Source organism: Corvus moneduloides, chromosome 9, assembly GCF_009650955.1.
Source record: "Corvus moneduloides isolate bCorMon1 chromosome 9, bCorMon1.pri, whole genome shotgun sequence".
Taxonomy (NCBI): Eukaryota; Metazoa; Chordata; class Aves; order Passeriformes; family Corvidae; genus Corvus; species Corvus moneduloides.
The window spans coordinates 1,100,828-1,113,454 of NC_045484.1; the positions used below are offsets into that span (position 1 = coordinate 1,100,828).

Sequence of the window (12,627 nt, forward strand, 5' to 3'; positions counted from 1 at the left end):
AAAGACATATAAAAGATGCACAAACCTCTTGATGCCTAACCCCACAAAGGCACAGGGGCCTCACCTGCCACCCTGCCAGGGTACTCAACACTCTCCTAGATGCCGGTGCTGCCAACCAAATCTTCTGGACCGAAAGGCTTTTACTGACACAGGTCAGGCCTAACACTGGGATGCCATAAAGAAGAGCCAAATTATCATATGTTGTTGCATATGCAAGTGAGGGCAGAAGTCACAGTTGGAAATAATGAAAACCAACATGGAGACAATGATTTGTCTCTGCCACAACAGCCTGAACACTTATCCCTTCCTTTCCCATTCCTTTTCAAAACTTTGTCCTAATTTCTGTAAGAGTAAGTTTCATTATTGTTTAAGTACTACCTCAGTAAAGGAACAGGCCGCCATAGAGGACATCAGTGGCTTGAACCATGCTCCTTTTATCAGCTACAGGAGAGCTGACAGGAAACCTACAACGAACCGCAGTGCAGCCCAAATCCTCCCCTGGCTGAGCACCATGCTCTCAGCCAGCCCAGCCTGCAAAAGCAGCACCATGGTACACCAGGCATGCAAGGATTCACTGCTTCATAAAGCTGGCAGAGGAACTGGTTACTGAGAGAGGCTATTTATACAGGACACAGCCAAAATACCCCAGCAGTAATGTTAAAAAAAGCGTTGCGTGAGCGGAGGTAACTGAAGGCAACTGGGAGCTGTTTGGGTCTGTGTGTTCACCTTCTTCCCTTCACAGGCAGCTCCCCCTCAGTGGCACTGCCTGGATCTGTGCTGCCAACAAAGCCTCTTCTTGTGTACAAGTGCAGCCAGAGCTAACAGGAAAAACAAGGTAGATGGAGACACACTGCATGAGTTTAAAGTTCGGCAGATTCTTTGTAGTGCTTTGTCAAAACCTGCCAAACCTGCCTGCCAAAGCATCTGTGTTACTAAATGACTGTTAGAGGAAAATTGCTTTTAAGAGTATCTACATCAAAAGGGCTACTATTTTTTTCTATGAAAATGGGTTGTAAATTCATAGACGTAAGTAGAAGAAAATAGACAGCAACTCATCTTAGGATGAGTGAGATGCAGCTAAAACTCTGACCATACCATCATCACAGAAATATCTGATCATCTCAGAAGATTTTACTTGGGAGTAGAGTCAGAGTACAGGATACAGGAAAGCTCTTCAATACCTCTAAAACATGCAAAAGCAGCTGAAGTCAGACATAAAATGAATACGCAGGTCTGTTTACAACTTGCCATTGCATTTGACAGGGTACTCTCTCTTGCACTTAACTTCTTAGAAAGAGGGATTTGTCTGTGGCAAGGAAGGGCAAAAAGAATCAGAGGTCTTTGCACAATCAACAAATCTCAAGAACTAGAATTCAAACCTCAAAACCCCACGTAATTCTGATCCCCTAAGTCTCAAACCTACAGACAGCATCGGTAGCGATGTGTGGTGACAGCTGACACAAATAAACGCATTTGACTGCAGAAGTGCGTTTGCTCACTCCTGTTCTCACACATCACTGTCACTCATCTGGCTCCTCTCTGCAGCAATTTTCAGGCGAGCGGTTTTTCACAGAACCATTGAATCCCAGAGTGGTTTGGGTTGGAAGGGACTTTAAAGATCATTTTGTTCCACCCCCTGCCATGGGCAGGGACACTTTCCACTAGATCAGGTTGCTCCAAGCCCCGGCCGATCTGGCCTTGGATGCTTCGAGGGATCGAGGGGCAGCCACAGCTTCCCTGGGCACCCTGTGCCAGGCCCTCCCCACCTTCACAGGGAAGAATCTCTTCTGAATATGGAAACTACACCTGCCCTCTTTCAGTTTAAAACCATAACCCCTAGTCCTTACTAAATGCCCGTGTTTTGAGAAGGATCTTCTATACCAAGTGCAGATTTAAATGACTAGCTCATTCCTCATAAGGGACAAAGAGAGAGAATGCCTGCTCTCTAAAACATGAGCTTCCTTAAGAAGCTATTTCAGTAATTTTTTTTTGTCACCTTCGTAGGAAATATTTTTTAACTTCATTTGAACAAGCGGTCCCATAACTTGTAAAAAGCTCTCTCGCCCACAGAAAACCGGATGTCGAGCTTCAGCTTTCCTCAGAGTAAGAACAAAACCACTTGGGGGACAGTTGGTTTCGATGCTAACATGTCAAGAGTTTCATGCATTAGCCTATTGTTTACATAAACAGCTTCCTTTAAACAAGTGATGTTTTACAGGATTCTGAAGTATTTATTTCAGAAGAGTCTAAAGAGCCTCTTGGGTAACTACCACAGAGAACGTATCACCACAGAAAGCATAAGGCTGAACGATAATACAAGTTAATTAGTTAAAGCAAGCAATCAAGTAACTCTATACCAAAGTAATGGGATAAATTAGTGCACAGAGATAATCTTGCACATGTTTACTTATAAAATGCCATTGCTTTGAGTCCTAAATCACATACTGTTAGCACTGCAAATCTGCACCATTCGTTATTTGGAAAAAAACCAAAGGCCTAAAACCCAAATACTTTCCTCCGGGTTTGTTATTTTAAGGAAAAAAGGGTCAATGTGCCTAGGAAGCGCTCATTTTGTAAGCACGCAGGCGATTCTCATCTCGCGCCAAGTTCCATTACGGGCAGCGCTTGTGGAAATGCAAACCAGGGAGCTTTGCCTGAAGAAAATTTTACCACGGCAGAACTTACCCTCTCCCTGCAAGGCCCAAATGTACGTGTGTCAGGAAGAGTTAAGGCTCCCATTTCCAGTGTCAAATAAGCTTAGCAGGAACCGAACCACTGGGTACACTTCCCCTTTCTGTACCCTCTGGCAGCTGCGATTTAGGCCTGTCTTTAAGAAGAACACAGAATTTTGAGAAGAGTCTACCACAGTTTCTTTCATACTGACAAAGCCTGGGCTTGCTGACCCCTCGAGGGGATTGGCAAGGACCAGTGTGGGCCCCTCCTGGGCTGTGGGGCAGGTGCTGACATCCCGCAGACAGCCCTGGGCCACGAGCATCTCCTGCTGCCCTCTGGGACATCCTTCCCCGCTGGGTCTCGCAGCTGAAGCTTCTCTTTCTGGAGGCTCCACCGTTGGAACACAGAGCTTTGTCAAAGACTCCAAATCCGCCCGCTGCAGACACAGCTTCTCCTTTGGAAAGCAAAGACTGTTTTTCCTCCTCCGGCCACCTCTTTCTGACCCTGTCTGGCCTGTTATCAAAGGAAAAGCTTCTCCCACCAAAACCCCAGAGCTTTACTTCACCGGGAGCCCTTTCTCCTAATCTCCACACTTCTACTCTTTGGCTGCCTCTAAGAAAGCTGCATCTCTTCAAACCCCTCTCTCCCTGCAAAGAAAACACAGGAGACAAGACGTCTCCAGGACACGATTACCCTCTCCTAAGATAATTCCCACGCAGTAATTTCTCATGATCAAGGTAATCACAGATAATATTCCTGCATGTGCCAGCTGCCAGACTCCTCCGCACGAGCAGCATGAAGCACATCATCCCGACGGCCCCACGGATACCGACCACAGAAACGACAAAAAGCAACCTGGAGCGTGACACCCTGCCACTCACTTGCCATGATTTCATGAGTCAGGAAATAGCTCTCACAAATAGAAACATCCTCATTCATCCCACCGAGTGTGAATTTTTGGTTCTGACTAAGTGGTCTGGGGACTAAATGCGTGGAAATCACCAGCCAATGCTGAAGTGACCGCAACTACTTGCACAGAGACACCATCCGTTAAGTGGAATTAAAATCAGATAAGCACAATTTTATTGGCTTCGGATATTATGGCTAATTATCTCGTGTTGGGCTCATAAATATTCAGCTGCACAGCGCTAGCCTAGTGCCCACATTAAACGTTACAACGCCTGGGGTGAACCAGGCAAAAGGAAGCAGTGGGGAGGGATGTTTAAGAGATACTTAAAGCTGCCAAATGCCAGCAATGCTCCCTGTGCATCCCCACACCCCTGTAATCACAAATATACCATGTTAACACAACATTTACTACCACGAGAGCACACTACAGTTTAAAAAAGAGAGAGAAACCGGACAGCAATGTGTTATTTTCAGGTTTATAACTACACAAACCTACAGTTCAATGCAACAAGGGATTTTGTACAAGCAGCTATCTTGAATCTGCTCTGATAATTAAAGGTGAAGGAGTTTGAACATTAAGGCTACACCTTTCAACAACAACATCAGGTTTCACAGCACAAGGCATTAGTACAGCACTTAAAAGGAACACATGAATAAGCCCAATTGTGTAAAACTTCCCTAATAAAAACCTCACCAAAAATAAACTACTTAAGAGGAGAAGAGATTTGGGAGTGGAGGAACATGAGTCAGTAGAAGGGCTTCTAAAACAAGCAAGTGGTTTTAAAAACATGAATACAGAAAAGCTGCTCCAATGAGTAATAAATACTAAATTCCTACTCAGGAAGAAACAGCTTTGTATTTTGGGAATTGCTGAAAGAAATTGAACAGGGATCTGTCTCGGTTTTGAGTTATAAATGGGAAAATACAAATGTCTAGATAAGTTTATATGGAAATATATAAGAAATAAAATTTAATAAACCTAAAGTGTAAAGATATTAAGAAGAGCACAGAGTTCAAATACCTGTAGTGAATAATAAAAACCCCCAAACAATTCTGAAAAAGCAAGGATATAAAATATTCTCTCTCACTCAAGGCACAAAAAGTCCTCTATAAAATGAATGAAAGCTTGAAATCAAAATTAAAAGACTGGAGAAACATATTTTTATCCAGGCGACAAAAGAGGAGGAAGGAATTCTGAAGAATTGTCTTTATAAAAATATTAACAAGGGGCCAATTGTGAAAACTAAACACACACTAAATAAAAGAAATCAGTGTTTACCCTCACCCCCTCAAACCAAAACAGAGATATCCAGGGAAGATATAGGTAAGGCATTCTGCTGAAGGATTATTTTGTCATCAGTCTACAATTAAACGCACAGCACCCTGAGATCCAGATAAGCAACAGTGAAATAAATGTTATCTGAGAACCCTCTCACAAACCCATTCCCAAGAGTGTGAAAGGGTCACTGGTAACACTCAGAAATAATAAGAACAGGTGCAGCTGCTCACCCACAGCCCTGGTATCCAAGGCTTTGCCTGCATAGCTCCTTCCTTATTTTCCTTCTACCCATATCATAGTACGTTCTCAATCAACAAGTTTATCAGAATGACACTTCTCCTTCCTCAAGCTGACAAATTTACTAGAAATTAATATGTTCTTAGATTTCTTAAGTAGTAAATAATAATAAAAGTGAGTAAAAGACCTTTTACCTTCAGGCTTTACAGATGCCAGTGGGAATGCTGGTTCCAAATATCTGGCTCTAGGAGTGGTTAGAAATCAGCAGATGCGCACCAAAAGCACTTCATTCACACCCAAAGCCGGCCCAGGCTGCTCCTGAGCACAGCCACACAGCACACCAGGAGAGAGCTCTGCTATTCCTGCTAATTGTCCACTCCATCTGTGCCCTTCCTCCCCAAACCCACGCTGCAGCAGGATGCAGACAGCCTGCCATGCACACCGGGGAGCCTCTGCATCTCGCCAGGGCTCTGGGCAGAGCCGGAGGACGCAGCTCTCCCGGGGTTCAGCATCCTTTCATCGCCTGAGAGGATGAGTGAGTCCATCCAGGAGGGTTTTCCCCAGCCAAGAACCGATGAAACAGTGTCTGAACATGCTTCCTAGACTGTGAGACCAACTGGAAAATATTTATCCAGATCTTGTTTATTCTTTTCTTTTTAAATCCCACTTCCCTCTTCAAGCTGCCATGAAAACAACTGGTTCTCTTTCGGGAGTTAAGCATTTCCTGAAGAAGGCAACCCCTCTGCAATTCCGTCACAGAGATGAAGCAAAACACAAGAGGCCAGGCAAGCATTAGAAGGAAAGACAAACTTTTAAAAAAAGTTGATAACCTCCAAGCATTTCAGAGTTTTAATTGAGTGAGGCTGTGGAAGTAGAGGACTTGGCTCCTTGGACAGAAGAGAGACGGAACGTGCACCCCTGGGTTCTCCTGGTTCAAGTCCAAAGCATGCCTCTCCCACTGTGGATTTCACAACACAGAAAAGGTCTCTCGGGTTTCAGTCATTGTGACAAGAATTTCCTGGGGGACTTTTGATGAAGCTTTTCTGTGTAAAGCTGCTTGCATACTTTGGAGAAACCCCATGTCTCACACCATCCTGTGCCTAGTTTAAGTGCCTGAGCACTTTTACCACAGATTTCAGCTGCACGAGGATTAACAAGTTCTGCTTCTCATGGACAGGAATACATTCATTTTCTTGGGTTTTTCCTTGAACAGTAAACAGGACTTTAGGCACGGCAAGACACTCTCTGCCCACCCAAGCACCAAAACAGTCAGTGGACAATTCAGTGACCCCCACAGAATTAAACTCCTGTGGTTTTTGGAAGAACACAAGATTTGATCCCTTCTGAGCATCTCGACTGTGGTTGAAGAACACGACAGATATGTATTTCTGTCACCCCTTTTCTCTTCAAGTCACTTCCCTCAGACCTCAGATCTAAACCCCAGGAGCTCACAAGTTTTGCCACTGTTTTAGCAGCTCTCAGCCCACAGTCCTGCACGGGGCAGGAGCCTCTGCCCAGCAGCTCCAGCTAATTAAGGCATAGGCAGCACTTCTTTAAGGAAAAATAAAACCAGTGGAGAGCAATGAGTTGTCCTCTGACTGTGTATCCCACACAGCTGCACCTCTTACAGGGCGAACTGGTTCTGTTAAACACAAGCTGTCACCTACTTGAGGGATCAGACATTGAACGTCTGTGATGGCAAGGGGTGAAAAGAAACCCCATGGAGTCGTTTGTCCATCCCACCAAAAGCTCCGTTTTCCTGTGAAGTGGCCCAAGCAGGACCTGGCTGTTGCAAGTGATTTTATGGGTGACTTCATCAATCTTATTTCCCCAAACACCTTCTCAGCTACAATTTCCTCCCTCGAGAGAGTTTGACTTTTAATCTAGAGATCCATTGTTTTTCTCTCAGTTCCTGAATTGTGAGTCTCTTTGCAAAACCAGTTTTGGCAGGCTCAGACAGAGGTTTGGCCCACCCCAAAGAGGCAAAAGGCCCCGTCACTGTCCCATAGCTGACACAAAGTATTTACCAAGTGATGCCTTCCCACAAATAATACTTTTCCTTTGTTTACTTTACACACTACTAAAAGCAAAGCATCCCAATAATGCAGCCACTGGCAATACTTAGGAGAGAACCATTGGTATCAAAGAGCACCAGAACAGAGGAAAGAAGGATGCTCTGCCCTTCATATACTGTGGGATTTTGATCCAATATGCTCATATCACACAGAATACCTTCCCAGAAGGTCTCAACAACAGTGAGAGCCTGTAGTAGAAACCTTTGTTCCTAATCTGAATAAATACAGAGGAGAGAAAAAAACCCCAACCAACTGCTTAATGAGAAGACCTCAACAGAAAAGAAAAAGGAAAAAAAGGAGTTCTGTTACTTTCTTTTTCCCCCCATGTGTTCCACACAATTTATTAAGCATGATCAAGCCAAATTCCTATTAAGAAAGGTCTTGGAGAAATGAATCAGTGACTGTAAAGAGATAGGCTTGAGCAGATATAGTCCTTCTTAGTTATTTCTTCTTTTTGGTCATTTGTTTTTGTTTTCAAGCAACGTGACAGCTTGCAATAGCAAACACAGTCCTGTCAGGGACATTCCACCAGGACTGAAAGACTGAACACCCCTGCAGACATAGTATATTCTTCTTTCATTGGTACTGCTGAATGTTTTGGAATACTGATGACTTGTCCAGCAGCCTCAACCATATCCAGATGTTATCAGATTTTTAACATGACAATCTGGAGGACTCTGGAAAGTGCTGAGGTTTTGGGGAGAAGGAAGGTTTATTTTTGGTTTCATTACAAATTTAAACTTGGTGGATTTTTTTCCAGGCATCATCAGTTACCGGGTTCAAGCTGGGTAGCCCACTAGAAAGTTTCAGAAAAGCCTCAGGAAAAAGGCAAGTGTATCCACTTTCCCTCCCTCTTTCTTCCCACCCTGCCTTAAGAGTGTTGTTATCAGCAGGGTAGATTTAAATGAAATCTCAGACTGGCATCTTGCTGACCTCAATCCCTTGCAATCCCTTGCAACACGGCTGTCCTTGGCATCTACCAGAGAGCAGACACCAATTCAGCTGCTTGATTACGAAATGGAGAATCTGGTATGAGGAACTAGATCCATTCCACTGTCTGGAGCTCTGTTTAAAAGACAGCTAAATTTCTCTCTCTCCCAAGTACTTCATTGACAGGAGCAGGCTTGATAAGTCAACCAAGGCAGCACAACACCACAGAGGGTACTGTGCCTGCAGGACTGCGTACACCACACACAGGGTGCACTTGGGAAGGAAATGCTACTGCTACCACCGGCTGATGCTTGTTTTAAAGGGACCTCCAACTTCTAAAGCACACACCAAAACATCTCATACCACTCCCTTATCAGGAAAAGACCCTTTTATTCAGCTGCTTTTTAAAAATCAAGACAGAACATCAGAGCATCACCAACGTCATGTTAATAAAGCCAAGTTACAAAACAGCTTAAACAACTATCGTATGTCTCACTGCACTCACCTGTTACACAAACAGAAGTGGAACAAAACAAAAGTGAGTTCATTACCTGCGCTCCAAACAATTCGATTGTCCTCTGTTGTCCCTTCGGTTATGGACTCCCTGGCAGGGTCCCCTTTTCGGCCCAGTATCTTTGAAAAGCCACTTGAGAGAGAGCAGAAGATGCCGCGGATGAAGTAGCCCTGCTGCTCGGCGTCCAGCGAGCGCCCGGCTTGCAGGAAGGGCCTGGCATTGCTGCTCCTGGGCTGCGGCACCGGCTCGGACAGAGAGCGGCTGAAGGGAACCCGCAACGGCCTGCTCCTTGTCGGGAAGAGCGTCCTGGGTGGCTCTTCCTGGAGATCGTCACCACTGGTAGCATCCACGCTCACAGAACTTTTGGAAAGATTTGGGTCACTGCATTCCCCTTCCAAACTGGAGGAGCCCTCTCTTTTGCTTACCCTCCAGGGAAGCCAAGGATGTGTCTGCCACCTGTACGCTCCGAGAGGTTTCTCTGAGTCCAAGCTCATCTGTTTATTCAGCTTCTTGCTTTTCATTCGGTGGTACCAATGATAGTCCTTCAGGGCAGCTGTGCCAGCATCTTGCTCTGACAAAGACCTCCTGAAGGTCCTGGGAGAGAGACTGTGATGCTTTTTGAAAGCACTCATTTTCTACCCTTTGGATTCCGGCGCTTCACTTACATTCCTTGTTGCTTAGTGGTCACGTAGCTGTAGTTCCTCACTCACCACTTTACATCCCCACTTACTTTGTTCATGGCTGTGAGTTGCAAAACAGCAGAGGTTCTTCCTAGAGACCTTGAGCACCAATCCCAGAACCAGGTATTTCCTACATCTCCACGAGAAGGACGTGCCCTCACCTGTAGCACACCGACTTCTAACAGCACATGAAGCCCTGCTGAGCTTGCTGTTGCTTCCTGGGCTGTCACATCTCTGCACCAAGCTCTCAGGAAATGACTAAAAGAGCCCAGCCATGAAAACCCACAGGGCCGTTCTGTGCCAATCACACTTCACTTTTTTTCAGTCTACATTAAAGATTTGGTTAAAAAAAAAAATAAAAAAAAGGAATGCAAAAGTACTTTGCTCTAGAGACACAGCAACGTCTCAGAAAAGCACTGAAAATCTGCAGTACTCAACTAAGAGTCATGCACGTGCTCTTCAGTTAAGTAGCAAAGTATATTACTATATACAGGTAAAGTCTCTATTTACTACAGGTATTTTGTATCACTTAAGAGTACCTCAGAGCTGCCTTTTGGAGATAGATGATACAGGCAGATTCATCAGAATCGAGTGCTGGAAGCACGAGACAGGAAAGCGAAGAGGAGGAATGGAGCAAGGAGAGCAAACCCTGCAACTCAATGCAGTGAGAGTGTAAATACACTGAAGGGAAATAAGCAAAGAGGAGGAGAGAAGGGACCGAGAGGGTGGGTGGGACTTCACCAAACACAGGCCAAAGGGAAGGGTTTGAGGCACGGCAAACAGAACAGGGCAGCAGGAAGATACTCCTTTTTCTCCTCCCCCTTTCTTCCCTTTTTAAACAACAGAATAGGGGATTATTTTTTATAAATCTAGTTGCAATAAATGAGATGGAAAAAAACAGTCCTATCTGTTCAACCAAGAGGAAAAAGCCCTCTTGCCTTCACTACAATTTAAGAAACAGCTGACTGTTTTAAAATCTCATAAAGAAAATATCCGCTGGTGAACTACGAACAGGCTTGCCAAGTTTTAGACCAGAACACTTAAATCTCAAGTCTACTCAAATCCCTGAAAATAGGGGGTTTATAATGGAAACGCTGACAGACCCTTGGCAATAAAGTAACAATGAAAACTACTTCTCTGGTTAAACAAAATGATAATCTGCTCTGGCAGACCAATAAAGCTTAACTGACCCACTATGGGATCTCGCCTTTAAGCTAGGCTGCATTCATCAGCCAAAGTACATTCCCGACAGCTGCAGATGCAAAAACTTCCTTACTTAAGTGTATATATGGGAAACGGTATCACTGCTCCCTGGAACAGAGAGGGAGTTACCCTAAAACCTCCATCAAATAAAAAAATAACTTCTTTATTCAGTAGTGAGTTAGACTTTTCCAAAACAACAGAAGCAACTATGTAAAAATGACCGTGTTCAAGAAGCCACAACAAATAACCCCAGAAACAGCTCAGATACTGCAACGCAAATTCTGCATCAAATACTGACGCTGCCTCTCGTGCTTTGTGAACATCATGCTGCTCAGGACAGAAGTCTGGAATGACAACATGTACCTATACCACAACTCTGCTACAATTTCCATCCAGAGCAATGAAGACTCAAGGAAGCACAAGGAGCAATGAACACGGAGATACTCCCGTGAAAATGAGACACAGACTCCACCAGGAAAAAGTGAGCTGGCTTTTTTCTTCTGCTTCTTGATCCCAGGGGTTGCTGATCACCTTTGGCTGCAGCCCATCTGGCCCCACGGGCTCAGATGAGTTCTTTAAAGTAACTCCTGACTTGATCCTCATCTATTGCTGGTAGCTGTTATCCCCTGAGGCCCTGGAGTCCACGTTTTCAAGACTGAGGCAAGCCCAGCAGTATTGAGTACCCCAGTTTTAACTGGGTCTGCTGTTACTGGGTCTCCCACCCCTTCCAGCAATGGTCCTCCTTCTCCTGGTGGAGCCTTTTGCTGCTAATGTGGCAGCAGTGCTTTGGCCAAATGCCTTGAATTAGGCAGTCTGGTAAAGCAGGCTTTATGGAACGTCAGAAGTAAAGATGAATAAATCCCACGGATGACGATGTGGCTCGCGCCAGTGGCACAAGCCATAATGAGCAGGGAAAGCTGAGAAGGTGAGGTAGGTTTCTGGTCAGCTCTGCAAGCCGTGCTTGCACAAGTTCCCGCTAACACACTGCCATCTCGTTCTGGGCTGGGAGCACAGAAGGGCAGGAGGACAGAAAACGCAGGCAGACGGTGCAGGAGCTGAAGCCCTCCTGGGTTTGCTTGCTGCGGCTTTCTAGTGTGCTTTGTAACTCCTGCCGATCTCTGCCAGGCTGGGCACCCACACAGACCCTGCTCTTGAAACAGCCCTTGGAGAGCACTTGGTACCACTGAGGAGTGACTCAGCTCAGATAATGTGAGCCCAGCTGCACCAAGGCAGGGATTCAGCACAACAGCACTTCGGACAGGACGGAACTTTAGGCAAGACACTGCTCTCTGCATGAGGACAGAGATGATCACCGGGATTCTCCCCTCCTTTTTCATCACCTGACGGTACAGAGAGATCCCTCCATCCCCTTCCCAACGCAGCTGTCATTACACTGATCACTGACTCACACAGACCACCCCTTTCAGCCAGGGAACACACAGAAAGATTAACCACGTCTCAAGTTACAGCACGAAGCAACGTGCAAAACCAGTTATGGGTTAACTGCTACTCAAAACTATTTTTATTGGTGTGGCCAGGGGTTGGACCACAGCTCTGTACAGACCTAACAATACAGAGAAAGGCTTCAATAAGCACTCTACGTGAAGCCCAAGAACATCAAAGTCACAGTTTAGTTTAAGTTTGAGTAACACTGAGAAGGCTTTTTACTTTTTTTTTACTTCTGATTTCACTTTTTATTTCATGTTACCACTGCTTAGACGACCACATTTCATGATCAAAGAAAAGTTACCCTTGGCCTGGCTGAGGTTCCACAGTGTACTCTACAGAGGGTAAAAGGGTCTTTCTCAAAGTGCTTCTAAAAAGGCAGACAAGGTTTACATGTTTATTAACATAAAAACACTGATACACAAGTTTGCTTAGTCTATCAATAAGACAATTCTTTTAAACAGCTAACTTAAAAATTTTGGCCTGGGCTTCGAGTCAAACTGATCTCTCTCTTCCTTATACACATCGTCAGTAGCAACGATGATGTCCAAAAAACCCCTCTGTCTACACTAATCCAGTGCCACCAAGTTAAAACTGGTCTCAAGTGGCTCCAGCATTTCTTGTGTCCATAGAACATGCAGGCGAGTGATTCAGAAGGCAGAACTTTCTCCTTGATCCGCA

General features: G+C 45.0%; 1 protein-coding gene across 11 annotated transcripts in view; it reads right to left on the minus strand.

The window, feature by feature from the left end:
- RASAL2 (RAS protein activator like 2) overlaps window positions 1-12,627 on the minus strand; it is a 163,836-nt gene that overhangs the window by 95,984 nt on the left and 55,225 nt on the right. For 3 of the 11 annotated variants that reach the window (XM_032117477.1, XM_032117480.1, XM_032117475.1), the window contains exon 1: window positions 8,655-9,538. The exons of 4 other annotated variants lie outside the window; for them this stretch is intronic. In XM_032117477.1, the coding sequence (XP_031973368.1) occupies window positions 8,655-9,249 (595 nt within the window). In that variant the 5' untranslated portion in view covers window positions 9,250-9,538. Of the gene's footprint in view, window positions 1-8,654; window positions 9,540-12,627 lie in introns of those variants that run through there. 4 more of the 11 variants (XM_032117481.1, XM_032117478.1, XM_032117479.1 and 1 more) reach the window with 2 other exon arrangements.